Source organism: Erinaceus europaeus, chromosome 2 (genome assembly GCF_950295315.1).
Source record: "Erinaceus europaeus chromosome 2, mEriEur2.1, whole genome shotgun sequence".
NCBI lineage: Eukaryota > Metazoa > Chordata > Mammalia > Eulipotyphla > Erinaceidae > Erinaceus > Erinaceus europaeus.
Window position 1 is genome coordinate 7,726,750 of NC_080163.1, and position 24,346 is coordinate 7,751,095.

Below are 24,346 nucleotides of genomic sequence, written 5' to 3' on the forward strand. Positions count from 1 at the left end.
CCTCTCTCCATTTCTTTCTGTCCTGTCCAACAACGGTGACATCAATAACAATGACTACAACAATTAAAAAAAAAAGGGCAGCAAAAGGGAAAATAAATAAAAAAGAATAGGAAAGCTATCAGGGAAGGGGATGAGACACAGAGTTCCAGTGGTGGGAATTGTGTGTGAAGTTGTACCCCTCTTATCCTGTGGTTTTTGTCAGTGTTTATTTTTTATAGATAAGAATTATAAAAATAAAAAATTAATTTTTTCAGTAACTATATAGTTTATTCTATTAACATGGCAAATGAATAATAGGAATTACAAACAACAGGATCAAAATGTCCTTTGTCACAGTGAGAGACCACTCAGTTCTGGTTTATATACTGGGTGCATTTTATAGACTAGTAAAATGAAGGGGAGAAGAAATCTGTTAATTTTACTATAAGATTAAATTTATTCAAAGGGTGAAGGGGGTGAGAGAGAGGGAGAGAGATACTTACAGCCCTGTTTCATTACTTGTGAAGCTTTCCCCCTGCAGGGGGGAACTGGGGGCTTGAATCTGGCTCCTTCTGTACTATAACCTGAGCACCACCACACAGGCCCTGTAAATTTTAAATTTCACACAGCATATGGCAACCTGCTACATTTAATCTGGAATAAAAACTTTCTGTTTATGGTTTTTAAATCTTTAACATAGTTTTAGTTTATTATTATTTAAAAAGTTCTGGCTATGGTAAACTTGAGGGTTGAAAATAAATGATTGAAAGTCTTTTTGCTTTACCATCTATTCTGCTCTCACCAAAAACTTTGAATTTTTAACTCTTGCTTTTTCTTTGTTTAGTTTTTTTATTTAAGGAGACATTAAAAAAACTGAAGGATAGGAGGGGTACAACTCCACACAATTCTCACCACCCAATCTCCTTATCCCATCGCATCCCCTCCCCTGATAGGGTTCCCATTCTCTATCCCTCTGGGAGTATGGACCCAGGGTCACTGTGGGATGCAGAAGGTGGAAGGTCTGGCTTCTGTAATTGCTTCTCCGCTGAACATGGGCGTTGACTGGTCGATCCATACTCCCAGCCTGCCTCTCTTTCCCTAGTAGAGTGGGGCTCTGGGGAAGCAGAGCTCCAGGACACATTGGTGAGGTTGTCTGTCCAGGCAAGTCTGGTCAGCATCATACTGGCATCTGGAGCCTGGTGGCTGAAAAAAGAGTTAACATACAAAGCAAAACAAATTGTTGAACAATCATGGACCTAAAGGCTGGAATAGTGCAGATGAAGTGTTGGGGGGTACTCACTGCAGACTCTTGCGTACTTTTGCTTTCAGGTATATATTTTTCCCTAGTTTATGCACACATATGAACACACCTGATCTATATCTAGGTTTAGGGACTTTGTTGGGGAGTGGACCACCTGGAATAGAATTAGAGAATCCTATGAAAGGAAAGGTCTCACCCGAGTGATGAAGCTGAAGGGTTGTCATTCCACACCTGAAGTCTCTGGACACAGTCTGAAGTGAAGCATGCTGGGGTGGCACTCGTTGCATTGATTAGGTTGAGATCAGCAGATGAAGTATTATTTGATATGAATTGAGAGAAGCATGCAAGAAAGTGGACCCCACTCTAAGGTTCCAGGACTGGGGGAAATATAGGCTCTGTAGTGGAAATGTGAGGTTCCTGCTGTCTTAGGGTTCAAGAAGACAATGGATAGTTATTGTTATCATCACATTATTTGGTAATTGGGTTAACTTTGAAAAGTCCCTTTGTTAGGGTTTGCTGTATAATACCCAGCATCTTGTATATAGCTGTGCCACCGGTTGCTTCTGTTCTACCTGGTCTAGACTTGAGAGTCAAATTATCAAAGACTCAGCCTATGTATTAAAAAGACTCAAGTCTGTGTTTTAAAAAGTTTGAGACATATGGTCAATTTTTCCCCTCTCATATTAATTAAATAGTGGTTTATATGACTACACTTTAATAGGAGTGTCCATAAACACCATTCCCACCACCAAAAGACTACGTCCCATCCCACCCAGCCCAGGACGCTGAATGTCCACCCTCCCCCTCACCACAGGGTTTTCACTTTGGTGCCCTACTCTCTTGCTTTTTCTTTGTTTTCACTTTATCCAAGAATCAAATAGAAACTATACACACAGCTGCCCGGAAGCTGACTCAGTAGATAAAAGCTTTGGACTCTCAAACTTAAAAGTCGCAAATTCAATCCTCAGTGATGCAGTTGTCACCCGTCTCAATAATAAATAAGATGTTAAAAAAGAAAAACTTAAAAAAAAAAAAAAAAACATTCCACACATACACAAATTAACACTTGAGGCAGCTAGAGGTCCTGAGTCCCCCTTGCCCTCAGTAATAAATGATTAGTGGTGGTGGGGAGGTTGAATGGTTAGGATAGATCGCATATTTGCTTCTCTGTAGGTATTTCTAGAACGCTGCTCATGTCTGGCTTCTGGAGGTGCAGAGGATGAACCTGGCAGCTTTGTAGAGTCTCTGCAGAACTAGCATGCTGCGTCCCCAGCCCTGCTAGGTCATCTGAAGACACCTTGAAGGAGCCACCTGCTTCCAGGGCCTGACCCACACTCAGCCTCTGTGGGCTCAGGAGTCCCGGGGAGGTTCTGTGCCTGTGCCAGCATCTGGAACCTTCTTCTCAGACCCGTGGTAGGTGCGCAGATGCAGGGTCAGGCTCCCCATGTACTTGAAGGCCCTGTTGCAGGTGGGGCACTGGAAGGGCCAATCCTGCGAGGAGGTGCGTGGGGCCTGGGCAGGGGCGCTCTTGGGAACGCTGGAGGGTTGGGACGTTTCCGTGGTCACCTCCTTGTCGGAGCTTGGGGGACACTGCGGGTCCGGGGGTCGCTCCCCCTCGTGCGAGCGCAGGTGCAGCTCCAAGCGGGACTTGTTGAAGAATTGTTTGGCGCAGTGCTGGCAGGAGAACCGCAACTGGCTGTCAGACTCCTGTCGGTGGGAGTGACTGCTGGGTTCTACCACCGTTTCGAGGGGGCGCTTACAACTAGGTGGCCGGGGGGACCCTGCGGTTCCTCCCGTACCCACATCTGCCGAGCTGCCCCGGGCAGAAGTTCTTCCCTGCCTGCGCTGGGAGCGCTGCAGCTGCCCCTGGGGCGGCCCCTCAGCCCTGTTCGGACCAGAGAAGGCTTTCTTTTCGTCCTGGGGGGCGGGTGTGTGGGTTCTCTGCCTCCTGCCAGCTCCTCCTCGGGTGAGACTCCTGACCACTGTCTTCACAGCATCTGCAGAGAGAAGGGGCAGAAACATCATGCACAGGCAGTGGAGACAGCATAATGGTTCTGCAAACAGGCTCAAGCTTGAAGCTCTGAAGGTCCCAGGTTCAGTCCCCAGAACAGAGCAGGGATGTACGGAGGGAAGGAAGGAAGGAAGGAAGGAAGGAAGGAAGGAAGGAAGGGAGGGAGGAAGGAAGGCAGAGAGGGAAATACATTTATATTGAATTCACCTTCCTTTCTTTTTTTGTAAAGCCAAGCATGCATGAGAGCGCAATTTCACCCCTCCTCCAGACCATGGGTTTATTATTATTATTGTTGTTGTTCTGATAAAGAAAGGCAGAACAGGATGGGGGTAGATAGAATAATGGCTATGCAAACAAACTTTCATGCCTGAGGCTCCATCAAGTCCCAGGTTCAATCCTCCACACCACCATAAGCCAGAGTTGAACAGTGCTCTGGTAAAAAAAAAAAAAAAAAAAGAGGGGGTTGGGCGGTAGTGCAGCGGGTTAAGCCCACATGGCGCAAACCACAAGGACCTGCATAAGGATCCCAGTTTGAGACCCCAGCTCCCCCCCTGCAGGGGAGTCCCTTCACAGGTGATGAAGCAGGTCTGAGGTATCTTTCTCTCCTCCTTTCTGTCTTCCCCTCCACTCACCATCTCTCTCTGTCTTACCCAACAACAATGACATCAATAACAACAATAGCTACAACAAACATGAAAACAACAAGGGCAACAAAAAGGAAATAAATAAATATTTTAAAAAGAGGGGGGGGGGAAAAAGGCAGAACAGGAAGACACCACCACACCTCCATGTGATGCCAAGGCTCCAAACTGGGACACACACAGTCAGGCTGTTTCCTGCAAGACAGCTCTGCACTTTCTCTCTTCTTAAAGACAACTTTGTATTTTTTATCTTTATTTATTAATTTCATAGAGACAGCCAGAAACTGAGAGGGAAGGGGGTGATAGGGAGGGAGAGAGACAGAGAGACACCTGCAGCCCTGCTGCACCACTTGCAAGAATTTCCCCCTACAGGTGGATATCCAGGGGCTCAAACGCAGGTCCTTTTGCATTGTAACAGGTACTGTCAACCAAGTACACCATTGGATGGACTCTGCACCTTCTTTCTTTCACAACTGATCCTTCAAGATGCAGAGAGTGGCCAAGAGCACCACTCTGGCATCAGTGAGGACAGATGGCAAACTCAAGAGAGACAGAGGGGAAAAACAGAGCTGTCCTCCCCCCCATGCCAGGGATCAATACTGGGGCCCGAGGCTTCAGGTCCCAGAGCTGGGCGTCTACACCAATGCCCAGGACAGAGAGACATCACACAGGCCCCAAGCAGCCTGCTCACTGAGGCTGAGGAATCCCCAGCTCCCTTGGAGGAGGGGAGGGAAGAGGAAGAAGAGAGGGGAGAGCTGGTGGAAAGAAAGAAGAGAAGGAGGTGCAGAAGGAGGAAGAAGAGGAGTAAGAAAGGTGAAAGAGGAGGAGGAGGAGAGGATAGTGTAGAAGGAGGAGAAGAGAAAGAAAAGGGAGAGGAGGGGAAGAAGAGATGGACTAGGAGAAAGAGGAGGAGGAGAAGGAGGAGAAAGGAGAAGAGAGTAAGAGGAGAAGAGAGTAAGAGCAGAAGAGGAACAGTGATGCAGGAACTCTGCAGAACCAGAGTCAGGGGGGGAACAGGGGCACCAGGAGAGGAGGACACCTCCAGACACCAGCCTCTGCAGGAAAAGCCACACAGCACCCTCACTGCCCAGGACACTCACCGCTCTGGGGGGGCTGAGACTTCAGAGATGCCTCCCCTGCTGGCTCTTGTCTATCACCATTCAACTCAGGCTCCAGCTTCTGGGGGGCTCTCCCATCCTTGTTTTCTGAAGTAACCCCTATCAGGATAACATCTTGTTCCTGTAGGGGAAGCAGCAGGCATGGTGAGTAGATTCAGGAAGCAGACAATGTTCTCTCCCTTTCTCTGTCTGACCTGAAGCACCAGCCTCCAGCCTCATAGTTCTGATGAGCCCACCATCCCTGAACACCCCACTCTCCACAAGCGGTGAGTCTGTCCTGGGGCTGCTTCCCTGTGCCTCTCAGCCCTTGGCTCAGCCCAGCAGCCAGCTGGGGGAAGGGGGTCTGTCTCAGGGGTGGGAGAGACCCCTGTCCCTAGTTCCTTTGTACAGCACCTTCCCACCCACTGGGAGCCTCAGATGCCTGCAGACATTTGAAGTGTCTTGGGGGGACAAATACCTCCAGCTGGGGTCCCTCACTTCATTTGGGAAGGGGGTTGGTCAGTGGGCCAGTTTTGGGGTGCCACTGTGGACACTTTCATTGTGTCATCCTATGGGAATGCTCCAGCTATTCCATTCAGCTGTTCCTCCCCCCACAAGACAAGGATGGTAGAGGTGCTGGTCACAGTCTTTGAGAGCCTCAGAACTATCCTACTAGGCTTCCCAGCCTCCCCAGGTCAGTCCTATACTCTGCCTCAGCTCCACGTGCTCTCCAGAAAGCTCCCACATCCTCTGAAGCCTTCCCTGCCCCCCTCCCCCACCATTAGACTCAGGGCTGCGCACTCTTACCTGAGCCTTATCTTCCATGAGTTTCTTATGCTCCGGGAGGGCTTGAGGTCTACTCTCCTGAGGCTCATGGCTCAGGGGTGCCTGGACATTCATGGCCAATTCAAATGGACTGTCCAGGCCACTGGCCCCCACTGGTGTCATCTCCTTATTCCTGTTTTGCATAAGAAAGGTTGCTTCTGAATTGTCCAAGATGGTCTAAGAACAAGTGAAAACAAGATCAGCCTTGAGGGGGCCGGGTGGTGGTGCATCTGGTTGAGCGCACGTGTTATAAGGCACAAGGACACGGGTTCAAGCCCAAAGTCCCCCCCTGCAGGGGGGGAAGCTTCAAGAGTGGTGAAGATGGGCTGCAGGTCTATCTATGTCTCCCCATTCTCGGTTTATAGCTGTCTCTATCAAATAAAGATCTAAAAAAAGGGGGGAGACCAGCCTTGAGAAGCCGCAGGTGTTGTATGCCATCTATTTTAACCCTATATTTTTCCTGAAGAAAAAGGGGTTGGGGGAGATAGCATAGTGATTGAATATCAGACTTTCACATCTGAGGCCCTAAAGCCCTGGGTTCAATCTCTACCACCACCATGTGTCAAAGCTAAGCTGTCCTTTGACATGTATGTGTCACAGTAAAATAAGCATATATTTTTAAAAAGTAAAAAAGACCTAGATGCCCTCCTCACCTACCTCCTATTACACATCTCTCAATCTCTCCAAAGCTCACCTTGTCAGACAAAGTAAAGACTACAAAAACTGAAAAAGGGCAAGAGACTGGTATACTTTACTGATGACTCATTAGTCACTACCAGGCCACCCCATCCATCACCTGGGGCCCTAGTCAGGGAGTCTTGGGATTCCCACACAGACATGATGGGCCTAGACCTCTAAGAGATGCCTCTGGCCACTGTCACTGGTCATCTCCATCAGGAACAACACAATGGACTCCTATAGGACTTGGCCCTCAATGTGTATCAACAAGGGTAGGGAAGGTTCCATTCTCTGAAGAGAGGTTGGGCAACATACTCGACTCTACCTACTACCCAGGTAAGATGGGTCTTCAAATTAGAGCAGACTGAAATGTTCCTAGCCATGACCACAGAATGCAGACCTACAGGGATGCAGAGGTTAAACAGGCTCCTGTGCGACTATGGGCCACTGATCAAATCAATGAGGTTTACAGTTAACAATGTTTATATACTTTCCCCATATTTGGGAGCTACTCCCTTCCCTGATCCAACTTTCTAGTCCTTTTTCCAACTATGACATCATCTCCCCAGACAATAACCTGGGTCCACCTGCATATTAGATGTCAGGCTCAAGAAAAAACTAGTAAAGTCATGGGCCCCTTTGAATATAGCTAAAATAGACCTACTAGCTTTTTCCAAAACAGAGAACCCAAATCTTCACCTGTAATATTCATGCCTTTAGGCTCATGATTAGTCAACAATTTGTTCTGCTTTAAAACATAACTCTTTTTCAGCCACCAGGTTCCAGATGCTACCATGATGTTAGCCTGACTTCCCTGGGAAGACAATCCTACCAATGTGATCTGGAGGCCCACCTCCCCAGAACCCTACCCCAATAGGGAAAGAGAGAGACAGGCTGAGAGTATGGCTCGACCTGCCAATGCCCATGTTCAGTGGGGAAGCAATTGCAGTTAGACCTCCCACCTTCTGCACCTCATAATGATCCTGGGTCCATACTCCCAGAGGGATAAAGAATAGGAAAGCTTTCAAGGGAGGGGATTGGATATGGAGTTCTGGTAGTAGCAGTTGTGTGGAAATGTACACCCCTCTTATCTTATAGTCTTGTCAGTATTTCCATTTTATAAATAAAATTTAAAAAAAGGAAAAAAGAGAAGAAGGACCTGCAGGAATGCTTCTAGATATTTAACATTCTATTGGGTCAAAATATCTCCCATAAGGGTAGGGGTTGGGTGTACCTGCTGCACGTGTGTTACCAAGGGCAAGGACCCGGCTTTGAGCCCCATTTCCCACCCGCAGGGTAAGGAAAAGAGAATCAGGTGTGCAACCATCTTTCTGTTTCTCCTCCTCTCTATCCCCCTCCCCTCTCAATTGCTCTCTGTCCTGTCCAATAAAGAAAGAAAAGGGAAAAGAAATGGGAGAAAGAAATATTAAGAAGGCAATAGAAAGTTATTGCTGTAATCAAATTATTTGGCAATTGGGTTAACTTTGAAAATCCATTTGTTAGGATTTACTGTATCATATACAACATTACCGTAATTTATGTCCTTTGACATTATTTGTATATAGCTGTGTCTTAAAAAGTAATGCCACGGGTTACATCTGTTCTCCCTGGCCTAAGCTTTTAAGAGAGTCGTCAACATTTCAAAGGCTCAGCCTATGGTCTGTGCATTAAAAAGTTTCAGATATTCAATCAATTTTTCCTGTCTTATAGTAATGAAATAGTGTGATTTATATGACTACAAGTTAATAGGAGTGTACATAAACACCATCCTCCCCACCCTTCACCCTCAACCCAGAGATTTTGACTTTGGTACCCTACTCAAAAGTCAGTCAGATCCTGCTTTGAGTTTGCCTTTCTGTTCTTTTTCAACTTCTGTTCATGAGTGGGATCGACCCTAAGACAGCAAGAACCTCCCAATTCCTCTATAAAGCCTATATTTCCCCCAGTCCTGGAACCTCTAGAGTGGGGCTCACTTTCCGGCATGCTTCTCTCAATTTATACCAAGTGATATTGCATCTGCTGATCTCAACCTAATCAACACAATGAGTACCACCTCAGAAAGCTTCACTTCAGACTGTGTCCAGAAACATCAGGTGTGGAATGTCAACCCTTCAGCCTCATTACTCCGGTGAGGCCTTTCCTTTCTCACAGGATTCCCTAATTCCATTTCAGGTGGTTTACTTTCCTAACAAAGTCCCAAAACCTAGGTATAGACCAGGTCTCATGAGATAGAGCATATGTTCACATGTATTTTAAATCAGGGCAAAACATATATCGGAAAGCAAAAATGCACAAGTCTGCAGTGAGTCAGCATAGTGCAGCAAGCAAGTAGAAAGACCTAAAAAGACACCATAAAGCTCATAATGAAATAGTGTCTACTCAGACTTAGATACCCTCCTCACCTACTTTCTATTATACTTCCCTCAGTCACTCCAAAGCTAACCATATCAAAGTAAGGACTACAAAAGCTGAATAAGGACAAGAGACTGGCATACTTTAATGATGACTCTTTAGTCACTATGAGGCCACCCCATTAGCTGGGGCCCTAGTCGGGGAGTCCTGAGATTCCCAGACGGAAATGATGGGCCTAGACCTAGAATAAATCCCTCTCTCCATTGTTACTCGTCAACTCTATCAGGAACAACACAAGAGACCCCAGTGTGGGCCCCCATATAACCTTGCCCTCAACATGGATTAACAATGGTAAACAATGTTCCATCCTCCAATGGGAGGCTGGACAACATACTCCATCTTCCACCTGAGGAAGTTGAGTCCTGAAATTGGGGCAGCATGGAACATTCCTATTCATGACCACAGAATATGAGCTCAGATCTACAGGGATGCAGAGCTCACATAGGCTCCTGTGCTGAATATGGGCCCCAGAATAGATCAAGTTGATGGGGTTTACAGTCAACAATATTTATACACCTTTTGCATATTGGGAAGCTACTCTCTTCCCTGCTCCAACTTTCTGTTCCTTTTCCAGCCATGACATCATTTCCCCAGACAATAATCCTGCATATCAGATTTCAGGCTCAGGGGAAAGAAAAAAAACCAAAACACTACTATAGTCATGGGCCCTTTGGAATATACCTAAAAAAGGCCTACTAACTATCTACAAAACAAAGACCCCACAAATATTCATCTGCACTATTCCAGCCTTTAGGTTCATGATTAGTCAACAATGTGCTTGGCTTTATATGTTAACTCTTCTTCAGCCACCAGGTTCCAGATACTACCATGATGCCAGCCGGACTTCCCTGGGCAGATGACCTCACCAATGTGTCCTGGAGCCCCGATTCCCCAGAACCCCACCCTACTAGGGAAAGAGAGAAACAGGTTGGGAGTATGGATCCACTTGTCAATGCCCATGTTCAGCTGAGAAGCAATTACAGAAGCCAGACCTTCCACCTTCTGTATCCCATAATGACCCTGGATCCATACTCCCAGAGGGATAAAGAACAGCAAAGCTTGGTAGCGTATAGTTCTTCATAGAAGTTTTGCATAATTTTCTGGATTTCTGAGGTGTCAGTTGTGATATCTCCTCTATCATTTAGTATTCTATTAATTTGAGTCTTCTCCCCTTTTTTTTTTTTTTTTAGTGAGTCTGGCTAGGGGTTTGTCAATCTTGTTTAATTTTTCAGAGAACCAGCATTTGGCTTCATTGATCTTTTGTATGGTTCTCTTATTTTCAATGTTGTTTATTTCTGCTCTAATTTTAGTGATTTCTGTCCTTCTGGTTGCTTTAGGGTTCCTTTGTTCCTCTTCCTCTAAGTCCTTAAGGTGTGCAGTAAGGTCATTTATTTGAGCTTTTTCTCATTCTTTAATGTGTTATTTATATGGCTATGAGCTTCCCTCTCAGTACTGCTTTAGCTGTGTCGCAAATATTTTGATAACTTGTGTCTTTGTTTTCATTTGTTTCCAGGAACATTTGAATTTCTTGCTTGAGTGTCTCTCTGACCCAGCGGTTCTTAAGCAGTATGTTGTTGAGTTTCCAAATTCTGTGGCTTTTAATAATTTTCTTTTTGTTGTTGAATGTTAGCTTTACTCCACTGTGGTCTGAGAAGATACTTGGGATGATTTCACTGCTCTCGAATTTGTTAATACTGTCTTTGTGCCCTAACATGTGCCCTAACATGAAGATGTGCTGTGTGGATTTGAAAAGATTGTGTATTTGAGTTTTTTGGGGTGAAAAACTCTGAAAATGTCCAGGATGTCTAGTCTGTCCATCTCTTCACTTAATTCTCTTTTTTCTTTGTTGATTCCTGGACAGACGACCTCACCAATGTGTTCTGGAGCTCCACTTCCCCCAGAACCCCACCTTACCTAGGAAAGAGAGAGGCAGGCTGGGAGTATGGATCGACCAGTCAATGGCCTTGTTCAGTGGGAACACAATTACAGAAGCCAGACCTTTTTTTTTTTTAATTTCACCCACCTAGAGTGAAATTTCTTTTTTTTTTTTTAATTTTTTTGTATTAATTTTATTTTTGAGAGAGATGCAGAGAGAGAGAGAGAGAGAGAGAAACACCAGAGCACTGCTCAGCTCAGGCTTATGGTGGTAGGGGAGATTGAACCTGGGACTTAGGAGCCTCAGGCATGAGAGTCTGTTTGCATAACCATTATGCTGTCTCCCCCCTAGAAGCCAGACCTTCTACCTTCTGCAACCCACAATGACTTTGGGTCCATACTTCCAGAGGGATAAAGAATAGGAAAGCTATCAGGGGAGGGGATGGGATACAGAGTTCTGGTGGTGGGAATTGTGTGGAGTTGTACCCCTCTTGTCCTATGGTTTTGTTAATATCTCCTTTTTAAAATAAATTAAATTAATTAAAAAAAAAATAGGTGTGGTCCAGGAGGTGGCTCAGTGGATAAAGCATTGGACTCTCAAGCATGAGGTCCTGAGTTTGATCCCTGGCAGCACATGTACCAGAAAGATGTCTGGCTCTTTCTCTCTCTCCTCTTTTCTCATTAGTAAATAAATAAAATATTAAAAAAAAAATAGGAAAGCTATCAGGGGAGGGGATGGGATATGGAGTTCTGGTGGTGGGAATTGTACCCCTCTTATCCTTTGTTTTTTGTCTGTGTTTCCTTTTTATAAATAAAAATTATAATTAAAAAAAAAGAAAGAGTGGTCCGGGAGGTGGCGCAGTGGATAAAGCATTGGACTCTCAAGCATGAGGTCCTGAGTTCAATCCCTGGCAGCACATATACCAGAGTGATGCCTGGTTCTTTCTCTCTCTCCTATCTTTCTCATTAATAAATAAATAAAATTAAGTTTAAAAAAAAAAGAAAGGCAGAAAGAAAGGAAGGAAGGAAGGAAGGAAGGAAGGAAGGAAGGAAGGAAGGAAGGAAGGAAGGAAGGAAGAAAGAAAATATCTCCTTTGGGGAATGTGCCCTTCAGTCTCACCAGCTAACTAACATTTCTCAAAGGCAATTTGTCCTTGGTCTGTTAGGATTCCATGGATCATGGCGCTTCCTAGGTAGTGCCTGCAGCCTCCTGCCTGTACATGCAGCCCTACAGGACCCTGGAGACACCCCTCCTGCTCAGTATTTCAGGCCTGACTCCCTGTGTCCCTAATCTTGGGCTCCAGGCAGGGATGCATGTGCCTTTGGGAAGCCCCCAGGGCTTCATGTCCTTTTGCACCACGCTGTAGAACAAGAAGCATGTGATTGAGGCCCTGCACAGGGCCAAGCTGAAGTTCCCCAGATGCCAGAATATTTACATCTCCAGGCACCATTTGGGACTTCACCAAATTTTTGTTTTGTTGTTTTGTTTTTAACCAGAGCACTGTTCATATCAAGCTTGTGGTGGTGTGGGGGGATTGAACCTGGGATTTTGGAGCCTCAGGCATGAGAGCCTTTTTGCATAACCATTATGCTATCTACTCCCTACCCAGGCTACACCACGTTTAGTGCAGATGAATTTGCAGACATGGCAGCAGATGGCAGGTGTCCCAGATGGCTTTGGAGTCAGGTTCCCCAACTGCAGTCCCTTATACAAGTGGTGGTCCTGCACTACTGAGAGCCTCAGAGATGCCCCTTAATTACAAAAAAAAAAAAAAAAAAAAAGGATTCCATGGAATGACTTGTTCGGTCATGAAGATGTGTGTGTGTGTGTGTGTGTGTGTGTGTATGTACATATACCTCTCTCTTGGTGCTGGCACTACAAATCCATGACTCCCAGCAGTCATTTTTTGTTCTCTCTTTCTTTTTAATTTGACAGAACAGAGAGGGGAGGGGAGATGAGACAGAGAGAAAGACACCTGCAGACCTGCTTCACCACTGTGAAGCATCACCCCTACAGGTGGGGAGCCAGGGCTCAAACCTGGGTCTGCGCACATGGTGGTGAAATGTGCATTTAACTGAGTGTGCCACCGCCCAGCTCCCTCATGAAGGAAGCATTATACTTTCAGCCCATTAACAGGAGGCAAATGTCTGAGGCCTCCTCACCCAATGCTGGATAAAGGAAGACAGAGGCTGAGTGGTATCTGATCAGAACTGTCCCCACAGCTCCAGGAGCTCCCCAGAAAGGACCTCACTTCTTTGGGGGACCCTCCTGCCCTTTCTCTGGACAGACCTGGGGGATGTCCTGTTGAGGTCTGCCCATACCACACACCTCTGCTTGGGCTACCATTACATCTGACTTTTGCAGAAGCAAGTTCTGTTCTTGTATAGGGACTATCCTGGGGTGGGGGGAGAGGGGCCTCAACAGAAACTCCTGCAAGTGACTAACATCCTCTCAAGTCACTGTGTGCCGAGTTTAGCTCCCAGTCCTCAAGTTGCCCTATGCCCTGTGTGTGTGGGGGCGGGGGGGAAGGGGGACAGATAGCCATACTCAGCTAACTGCACAGGGGACCCCCTAAGCTTTTCTTCTGTGTCTCTAGAGTTATCATTCAGTTATGAGAGCTATCAGCCCAGTGCCTGCACCAGGAACCTAGCAGCCTTTTTTTTTTTTTTTCCCATTTCTCCCCCTATATTATGTGGTAGGACAGAGAGAAATTGAGAGGGGAAGGGAAGACAGAGAGGGAGAGAGAAAGGAATCTGTAGACCTACATCAAGTCATGCAGTGCCTCCCTCCTTGCAGGTGGGGAGCGGGGGCTCAAACCCAGAGCCTTGCGTTTAGTACTGTGTGTGCTCAACCAGGTGTGCCACTGCCCAGCCACCTCTTTAAGATTTTATATTGGGGGTGGGGGGCAGTAGTGGCACATCTAGTTAAGCACACACATTACAGTGCACAAGGACTCAGGTTCAAGCCCCTTGTCCCCACCTGTAGGGGGGAAGATTTGCGAGTAGTTAAGCAGTGCTACAGGTGTCTCTCTGTCTCTTTCCCATTCATTCTATCTTCCTTATCCCTCTCAATTTCTATGTCTCTACCCAATAAATGATAAGTACTAAAATGTTATTTTATAAGTGAAAGTCTTCCTTTAAAAAGAAAACCCAGAGGAGTCGGGCTGTAGCGCAGTGGGTTAAGCGCAGGTGGCGCAAAGCACAAGGACCAGCATAAGGATCCTGGTTCGAACCCCGGCTCCCCATTAGCAGAGGAGTCGCTTTACAGGTGGTGAAGCAGGTCTGCAGGTGTCTATCTTTCTCTCCTCCTCTCTGTCTTCCCCTCCTCTCTCCATTTCTCTCTGTCCTATCCAACAACGACGACAACAATAATAATAACTACAACAATAAAACAACAAGGGCAACAAAAGGGAATAAATAAATAAAATAAATATTAAAAAAAAAAGAAAAAGAAAACCCAGAGCACCACTCAATTACAGGGAGGATCAGGAGTGAAACAGAACTCAGGGGCTGGGGAGACATAGTGGCTCTGCAAAAGATTCTCTTGCCTGTGGCCTGGAGGTCCCAGGTTCAATCCCCAGCCAGAGCTAAGTGCTTTGGTAAAATAACAATAATAATAATAGGAATTGGGAAGTCAAGCATCAAGACCAGCTCAGATTCTTCCTGTCTGCAGCCCCCTGCTCTGAGGTGGCCACCACAGCCTCATTCTGAGGAGTTGCCCACTCAGATCTGGACACACCTACCAAAGCCAGCATCCCCCCATCTGACGTTCACCCTGGCTCAGCCCCCGTGAAGATGCTGCATTGGCATCTGTGTTCTACATATTTTAGAAGCTTCTTGAGCCTCCCAGCTCCCCACCCCCACGCCAAGTCTCTCCTGAATTGAGACATTCTGCACTGACCTGGATCCCTCCCAACACCCCACCCCCTCAGCACCACCTCCTTCTCCTCACTCACCCATTTCTGGGGTGCACTGTGGTCTTGGTCTTGGGGTGCTTCCAGGTTCCTCAGCAGGTGCTCCAGCTCAGCACATGTCTGCACCCCACGCTCCAGCACCAGGGCCTGCAACTCGGGGGTGCTGGAAATGAGGAACTGCTCCAGCACCAGCTGGTCCAGGATCTGCTCCTTGGAGCGCAGGTCAGGGCGCAGCCAGTTCCGGCACAGCCCCTGGAGGGTGCTCAGGTGCTGCAGGGGGTTCAGGCCCTCTGCACTGAAGTTGCGGAAGCAGACATTCCAGGCCCTGCACAGGCTGGAGAGGGGCTCTACTCTCAGGAAACTTGGGGGGGCGGTGAACCCCTGAACCTCGTGCCCTGTGGCACCCTGGCCCCTGAGCTCTGGATGATGCTCCATGAGATGATCAAATGGGTGAATCCAGGTGAATCCAAATGGCAGCTATGAAGGAGAATCTAGATTTCAAGAAAAAAAAATGTCACAGTTCAGAGAATTTATTCTACAAACAATCCACGCTAAATCTCCAAACACAAATCTAGTAATTTAGAGACTACTCCATTAAAGCACGAATAAACTTTATAAGGCACAGCTATGGAATAGCAGCACCTATAACTTACTCTCCCCATCAGCTAGGAAAAGCAGTGAAAATACCATGAAAATCCAATAAAATATGACTAAGAGCTCTTCAAAACCCCACCAAACCATAGCTGAGTACAAACACATGTGGCTCCAGGCCAGAAAAGGGCTGAGGGAGAGATTCTTGGGGCAAAAAGTCCTTACCCAAGAAAGGCTTGTGCCAGTCCAGGAGTTTGCCAGCTGTAACACACCACTTCTAGGTCTGAGTTTTAACAAAAGACTGTTAAAAAAAAAAGGGGGGGGGGAATCTCCTTCCCAAGGTCAACTAGGAAAACCAAAAGAGATCACTTGGAACTGCAACAAGGAAGGACGAGAACAACTTCAGGAACCCACCAAATCACCAGTAAGTGCAAACACATGTGGCTCATGGACAGAGAGGAGCCTAAGGAGAGACTGAGTGGCTGGTAACAGTTTACCAGTTGAGACACCACCTCCAGTCTGCTTTACCAACAAAAAGACTGCTGAAGGGAGGAAAGGAGAAAAGGACTGCCTTAAGACTCACCAGGTGCTACTGTGAGTCTCCATTGCTACTGCCCTCAGAGGCTAAAGCAGCAAGGCAGAGACCCTGTGCTGACACTGGGGGTAGAGAACTGACCAGGAAACTCAGGAGAAGAGCTACTACCTTAGTGGCCTAGCAGTGGGGCTGTATAGTGGGAGACATTCCACATTGTTCTCATTGCCTCAGAACCTACAGACTATAAATAGGACTTGTTTAGAAACTCAAAGAGCCCAGCAGTGCGACCAGGCTTGGCAGGGAAACTGAATTGAACCTGGAGCTTTGGATCCTTGGGGTGTGAGAGTCTCTTTGTATAACCACTATGCAATCTCTCCCCCACCCTGCTTTATCTCTTGGTGAGGAGTGAGTGATTAAGCAAGAAGCCTACTTATAGTTTAAAAGCCCTCAGGCTCCCATAGCCTATAGGGAAGAAAAAGAACAAAAGAGGCTTTAACAATCACTGTGGTCCAACTCAGGGTTTGAAATAATATTGGAAAAAACTGTTAATTTTCACAACTGTGAACTCTTTAAGTGTCTTACTTAGACACAATTCAATCCAGACAAGAGTGATCAGTAATTTGAAAAGTACTGAGAGAGGGACCTCATAACATATTATATAGAATGGTTAAACCAACAAGAAGAAATATTGGAGGAATGAACCAGGACAAGAGTCTAGCTAAAAGCCCACCAAAGGTTGAAGCACAAAATAATGAGGTCAACATCCAAACATTAGTTAAGGAAATAGTCACAGGAGTTAGTAAAGAGTGTGAAAGAATTATCATCAGAAATGTAGAAACAACAAATGAGAATATGGAAGAAAACACTAATTATCTTAAGACCATTAGAGAGCTGAAAGCTGAAATAGTTGAGCTAAGAACACAACTAGCTGAACAAGCTAAAACAGTATCAGAACAGGGTAACAAAAAAGATCAACTACAGAAAATAGTAAAGGGGAGAGAGAATAGAATAAATGAGGCTGAAAACAGAATGAGCAGAAAAGAATGGTAAGATATCTATCAAGTGCTCAATGAGAAAGGCTTTCAACCAAGACTACTGTATCCTGCTAGATTGTCATCTAGTGGGTTAAGTGCACGTGGCACAAAACACAAGGATCGGCATAAGGATCCTGGTTTGAGCCCCCAGCTCCCCAAGGGCAGGAGAGTCACTTCATAAGTGGTGAAGCAGGTCTGCAGGTATCTATCTTTCTCTCCCCCTCTGTCTTCCCCTCCTCTCTCCATTTCTCTCTGTCCTATTTAACAACTACAACAATAGTAACTACAACAATAAAAAAGAAACAATAAGAGCAACAAAAGGGAATAAATAAAAATAAGTATCGATGACCTGAATCCACCTATTAAAAGGCACAGAGTAGGGAGGCAGGAGGTAGCACAGCAGGTTAAGTGCATGTGGCACAAAGACCAGTATAAGGATCCCAGTTCCAGCCCCTGGCTCTCCACCTGCAGGGGAGTTGCTTCACAATCGGTGAAGCAGGTCTGCATGTGTCTTTCTCTCCCTCTTTCTGTGTTCCCCTCCCCTCTCCATTTCTCTTTGTCCTATCCAACAACAATGACAGCAATAATAACTACAATAAAACAAGGGCAACCAAAGGGAATAAATATTTAAAAAATAAAATGTACAGAGTAGGAAGATGGATCAGAAAATACAACCCAATCATATGCTGTCTACAAGAAACCCACCTAACTCAACAAGACAAACACAGACTCGAAGTGAAAGGATGAAAAACTGTCATACAAGCCAATGGCCCACAAAAAAGGGCAGGAACAGCTATTCTCATATCTGACATAATAGATTTTAAAATAAATAAAATTTAAAAATATAAGAATGGTGATCCAAGAGGTGGTGCAGTGATAAAGCTTTGGACTCTCAAGCATGAGGTCCTGAGTTCAATCTCCGGCAACACATGTACCAGAGTGATGTCTGGTTCTTTCTCTCTCCTCCTATCTTTCTCATTAATAAAAAAATAAAATCTTTTAAAAAAATTATATATATATATATATATGAATGGACATTACTTAATGCTCAAAGAATCAATCAAAAGCACTTAGCAATTATTAACATCAGTGCACCCAATGAGAAGCCATCTAAACATATCAAGTATCTACTGAAAGAGATACAGCAATATATTCACAGCCACACAGTCATAGTAGGGGACTTCAACACCCCACTCTCTCAACTTGACAGATCACCCAGGCAGAAAATCAATAAAGAAATGAGGAAGCTAAATGAAGACATAGGTAAGCTAAAACTATTGGACATTTTCAGAGTCATTCACCCCAAGAAATTGGAATACACACTCTACTCAAGTCCACATGGGTCATTTTCAAGGACAGACCATATGTTAGGCCACAAAGACAGCATCAGCAAATTCAAGAGCATTGAAATCATCCCAAGCATCTTCTCAGACCACAGTGGAATTAAAATAACACTTAACAATCAACAAAAGATTAGTAATAATTCAAAATGTGGAAGCTCTCAACAGTATACTCTTTAACAACTACTGGGTCAAAGAGGAAATAGAGGAAGAAATCAAAACGTTTTGAGAGTTCAATGAAAATGAAGACACAAGCTATCAAAATATTTGGGACACAGCTAAGGCAGTGCTGAGAGGTAAGTTCATAGTCATACAAGCACACGTTAGGAGACAAGAAAAGACACAAATAAACAACCTGATTGCACACCTTAAAGACCTAGAAGAACAAAGGAATCCTAAAGCAAACAGAAGTACAGAAATAACTAAAGATAGGACAGAAATAAATAGCATTGAGAATAAGAAAACCAGGGCCGGGTAGATAGCATAATGTTATGCAAACAGACTCTCATGCTTGAGGCTCCTAAAACCCCTATATCACCGTAAACCAGAGCTGAGCACTGCTCTGGTGTTTCTCTCTGTCTTTCTCTTTCTGAATCTCTCTCAAAAATAATATAAAATATTTTAAAAAAAAGAAAAAGAGTGGTCCGGGAGGTGGTGCAGTGGATAAAGCACTGGGTTCTCAAGCATGAGGTCCCAAGTTCAGTTCCTGGCAACACATGTACCCAAGTGATGTCTGTTTCTTTCTCTCTCTTCCCCTATCTTTCTCAATAATAAATAAATAATTTTAAAAGAAAGAAAGAAAACCATACAAAAGATCAACAAAAGTAAATGTTGCTTCTCAAAAGACTGAACAAAATCAACAAAATTTTAGCCAGACTCACAAAATAAAAAAAGGAGAAGACCTAAATAAATCATACTGTAAATGAAAGAGGAGCTATCACAACAGACACTGCAGAAATTCAATATATCATGTGAGGCTTCTATGAACAACTATATACCACCAAGCTAGAGAACCTGGAGGAAATGGACAATTTCCTAGATACCTATGAACTTTCAAAATTTAACAAAATTCTAGCCAACCAGATACAGCAGTATATTAAAAAGATTGTTCATCATGACCAAATAGGGTTTATCCTAAGGATGCAAGTTTGGCTTAATATGCATAAATCAATAAACATGATACACTACATCATTAAAAGCAAGACCAAAAGCCACATGGTCCTATCAATAAAAATGAAAGAAATGAAAAAACAACTATCATATGATTTCACTCATATTTGAAATCTAGAGAACTGTTACACATGAATTTGGGTTAAGGGTTTTAAAAAAAAGCAAGCAAACTGTTTCTAAGTTTTGTGAGAACTATGATTGTTATCTTTGTGAGATGGGGAGGAGACAACACAATTTTGATGGTGGGTGTGATGTGAAATTAATCCCTATAATCCTAAAATCTTGCAACCCACTATAATCACAAATAAAATAATAGTAAATAAATACAATTTTAAGAGGAAAAAATATAGCCACTTGGAACAGTGGGTTCATTGTACCAAGCCCCAGCAATAACTCTGGTGGCAAAGGGGAAAAAAAAAGTAAAAGAAAAGGAAGAAGTTGAGGGCCAGATGGTGCACACCTCTGGTTGAGAGCACATGTTACCATGTACAAGGACCCAGGTTCAAGCCCCTGGCCCCCACCTGCAAGGGGAAGCTTCACAAGTGATAAAGCAGGGCAGCAAACACACCCCCCCACTCTTTCAATTTCTCTCTGTTCTAGCAAAATAAATATTTTAAAAACATAGAAAAAGGGGGAAGGGGCAAAAAGAAAGACTTTCATGCTGCCCCCACACCTATGGACATCTAATCTTTGACAAAGGTGCCCAGACTATTAAATGGGAAAGCGGAGTCTCTTCAACAAATGGTGTTGGAAAAAAAATGGGTTGAAACAGGCAGAAGAATGAAACTGAACCACTATATTTCACCAAATACAAAGGTAAATTCCAATTGGATCAAGGACGTGGAGGTTAAACCACAAACTATCAGATACTTAGAAGTAAATATTGGCAGGACTCTTTTCCACATTAATTTTAAAGACATCTTCAATGAAACGAATCCAATTACAAAGAAGACTAAGACAAGCATAAACCTATGGGACGACATCAAATTAAAAAGCTTCTGCACAGCTAAATAAACTATTACCCAAACCAAGAGACCCTTCACAGAGAGAAGACCTTTACATGCCATATATCAGATAAGAGGCTAATAACCAGAATATATAAAGAACTTGCAAATCTCAACAAGACAACAAATAACCCCATCCAAAAATGGGGGGGAGGACATGGACAGAATACTCACCACAGAAGAGATCCAAAAGGCCGAGAAACACATGAAAAAATGCTCCAAGTCTCTGATTGTCAGAGAAATGCAAATCAAGACAACAGTGAGATAGATACCACTTCACTCCTGTGAGAATGTCATAAATCAGAAAAGGGAACAGCAGCAAATGCTGGAGAGGGTGTGGGGTCAAAGGAACCCTCCTGCACTGCTGGTGGGAATGTCAATGGGTCCAACCTCTGTGGAGAACAGTCTGGAGAACTCTCAGAAGGCTAGAAATGGACCTACCCTATGATCCTGCAATTCCTCTCCTGGGGATATATTCTAAGGAACCCAACACATCCATCCAAAAAGATGTGTGTACACATATGTTCTTGGCAGCACAATATGTAATAGCCAAAACCTGGAAGCAACCCAGGTGTCCAACAACAGATGAGTGGCTGAGCAAGTTATACAATGAACTCAGCTATAAAAAAGTGACTTCACTGTTTTCAGCTGATCTTGGATGGGCCTTGAAAAATTCATGTTAAGTGAAATAAGTCAGAAACGGAAGGATGAATATGGGATGATCTCACTCTCAGGCAGAAGTTGAAAAACAAGATCAGAGGGACCAGGTGGTGGCGCACCTGGTTGAGTGCACATGTCACAGTGCGAAAGGATCCAGGTTTGCCCCTGGTCCCCACCTGCAGGGGGAAAGCTTCATGAGTGGTGAAGCAGGGCTGCAGGTGTCTCTCTCTCTATCTCCCTCTCTATCTTCCCCTCCCCTGTTGATTTCTAGCTATCTCTATCCAATAATTAAAGATAATATAAAAAAAATTTTTTTAAAGAAAGAAGAACAAGATCAGAAAGGAAAGCACAAGTAGAACCTGAACTGGAATTGGCATATTGCACCAAAGTAAAGACTCTGGGGTGGGTGGGTAGAGAGAATACAGGTCCAAGAAGGATGACAGAAGACCTAGTGGGGGTTGTACTGTTATATGGAAAACTGGGCAATGTTATGCATGTACAAACTATTGTATTTACTGTTGAAAGTAAAACATTAATTCCCCAATAAAGAAATTAAAAAAAAAAAAAAAAACTAAAGAAAGACTCTCATGCCTAAGGCTCCAAAGTCCCAGGTTCAATGCCCCAGCACCAGCATAAACCAGAGCTGAGCAATACTCTGGAGAAAAATCAAAAAATATATATTTAAAAAAAAATAGGAGGAGGAGGAGGAAGAAGGAAGAGGTGAAAGAAGAGGAGGAGGAGAAAAAGAAGAAGTTTTCAAAAGCACGAAAAAGTAGCTCAACCTATTACAGAATCAGCCTTTATGCCAGAAGTCCCAGGATCAGTCCCCTGCATCTTAAGCCAGAGCTGAGCAGAGAAGAGCTATGTATGATCCTCCCTCTCTCTCCACTGCATTCTGTCTCTTTCAGAAATAAATACATCTTAAAAAGAAAAGTTCAGGGGCCAGGTGGCACACCTGGTTAAGCGCATGTATTACAATGCACAAAGACACAGGTTGGAGCCCCCGGTCCCTACCTGTAGGGGGAAAGCTTTATGAATGGTGAAGCAGGGCTGCAGGTGTCTCTCTCCCTCTCTATCATCCCCTTCCCTCTTGATATCTGGCTGTCTCTATCCAATAAATAAATATAATAAAAAAGAAAAGAAAAGTTTGTAAGGATCCTGATTGGAGTCCCTGACTCCCCGCCTGCTGAGGGGGCGGCTTCACAGGCGGTGAAGCAGGTCTGCAGGAGTCTCTCTCTCCCCCTCTCTGTCTTCCTCTACTATCTTGATTTCTCTGTGTCCTATTCAACAAGAATGACAGCAATAGGGAGCCGGGCAGTAGCGCAGCTGTTTCGGGTTAAGTGCAGGTGGCACAAAGCGCAAGGACCAGCGTAAGGATGCCAGTTCAAGCCCCCAGCTCCCTACCTGCAAGGGGGTCGCTTCACAGGCTGTGAAGCAGGTCTGCAGGTGTCTTTCTCTCCCCCTCTGCCTTGCCCTCCTCTCTCCATTTCTCTCTGTCCTATCCAACAACAAAGGACATCAACAACAATAATAACCACAACAAGGCTACAAGGGCAACAAAAGGGTAAAAATAAAAATGGCCTCCAGGAGCAGTGGATTCATGGTGCAAGCATGGAACCCCAGCAATAACCCTGGAGGAAAAAAAAAAAAAAAGGATGACAGCAATAACAACAGTAAACAAGGGCAACAAAAGTGGGAAAAAAAAAAAAAAAAAAAACCCTCCAGGAGCAGTGGATTCATGGTGCAGGCACCTTGAGATAACGCTGAAGGCAAAAAAAAAAAAAAAAGTTCAGGGAGATGGCATAGTGGATAAGGCATTGGGTCCTGGATTCAATCCCAGGCAGCACATGTACCAGAGTGGTGTCTGTCAGTCTCTTTCTCTCTCTCTTTCTCTCATCTATCTTTCACATTAATAATTACAATCTTAGAAGAAAAAAAAGAAAGAAAGAAGAAACTCTACAGTAGCTGCCAAAGGCTGCAGTCCAACCGTGCTCTTAAAGCTGCTTTGTTCCAAGACAAAAGCTGGGAAGGGCTTCCTAGCTTTGGTAGGCCCCCACCCCGGCTCTAGAGCTGGGAGAGATGTGGAACAGCAGGCAGAGGGGTGGGGAGGGGGTGGAGACAGGAGGGGGGAGGGGAAAGGGCTGCCTGACCTCTGGTTTCCCCTTGCGGGAGCCTAGGAATCCGGTTTGTGCAAGGGCAATTCCCCATCACCTCTGTTCAGACCACCCCGGAAGCAGGCTCACAAGTGGATTCAGTTCAGGGTGACTTGCTCCCAGCACCTCCAGAGCCCAGGGCTAAGGATTGCCTCCCTTACAAAATACAAGGGCGGCTTAATGGTTATGTAAATCCTTCTAGCCCGAGGCACCCAAGGTCCCAGGTTCAATGAAAGCGCCACCATAAGCCAGAGCTAAGCAGTGGTCTGGGAGAAATAAAGGAAAGAAGAGAGGAGGAGAGGAGAGGAAAGGGAGAGGAGAGGGAGAAGAGAGAGAGAAGAGAAGGAGAGGGAGAGGGAGAGGAGAGAGGGAGAGAAGAGGGAGAGGAGAGAGGGAGAGGAGAGAGGGAGAGAAGAGGGAGAGGAGAGAGGGAGAGAAGAGGGAGAGGAGAGAGGGAGAGGGAGAAGAGAGAGGGGGGAGGGGAGAGGAAGGAAAAGAGGAATGCAAATGCCCATGGTTTTCACTCAGAACCCTGGCTCAGCAGACACATTCCACCACTCCCCTCCCACCCCCAATATTCTCATTTAGCTGAGCTGGAAGAGGGATAGGTGTCAGGGTGCAAGAACCCCATCGCTGCAGCCTGAGCCCAAGAGAGTTCCCAGAAGCCAGCAGCCCGCCTGGCCCCCCAGGACACCCGGCTCACCTTGTCTCCCAGGGCCCTGCCGCCTGGTCTCCACAAGTCTCTACCTGGTCATGTGGCCTGTCTCCAGCTCCTCTCACCTAGGTACAGCAGCGCTTATAAAGACCCATGCCTCACTTCCTGTCTCCTCCAGCCAGACCCACCTCCAGGACCCACCTCCTAAACCCTCCCATTCCCGCCCAGAGGAAACCATTTCTGTCACCTACAATGAATCAGTGCTGCTGCCTGGCTCAGTGGATTTTTTTTTTTTTTTTTTTTTTTTTTTACCAGAACCCTGCTGACTCTGATTTATGTTGGTGCTGAGGACTGGATCTGGGACTTTGGAGCCTTAGGCATGAGAGTCTCTGCATAACCACTGTTCTCTCTCCCCCATCCCCAAGTGGATTATTGATCCTGAGTCTGAAGTGTTATAAGATGTCAAGGAATTGACTTATTTTATTTATTTATTGTCTATTTATTTGTTTAT

The 24,346-nt window shown here is 45.1% G+C and overlaps 1 protein-coding gene across 1 annotated transcript; it reads right to left on the reverse strand.

The window, feature by feature from the left end:
- Nucleotides 1-266: 266 nt before the first annotated feature.
- LOC103123645 (zinc finger and SCAN domain-containing protein 5B) lies at nucleotides 267-24,012 on the reverse strand. Its single transcript, XM_016193037.2, has 5 exons — nucleotides 23,884-24,012; nucleotides 14,736-15,184; nucleotides 5,797-5,991; nucleotides 4,993-5,131; nucleotides 267-3,237 (listed from the first exon to the last, which is right to left on the reverse strand). Exons 2-5 carry the CDS (start codon nucleotides 15,126-15,128, stop codon nucleotides 2,591-2,593), a joined length of 1,374 nt encoding a protein of 457 aa, XP_016048523.2. The 5' UTR covers nucleotides 15,129-15,184; nucleotides 23,884-24,012; the 3' UTR covers nucleotides 267-2,590.
- Nucleotides 24,013-24,346: the final 334 nt, after the last annotated feature.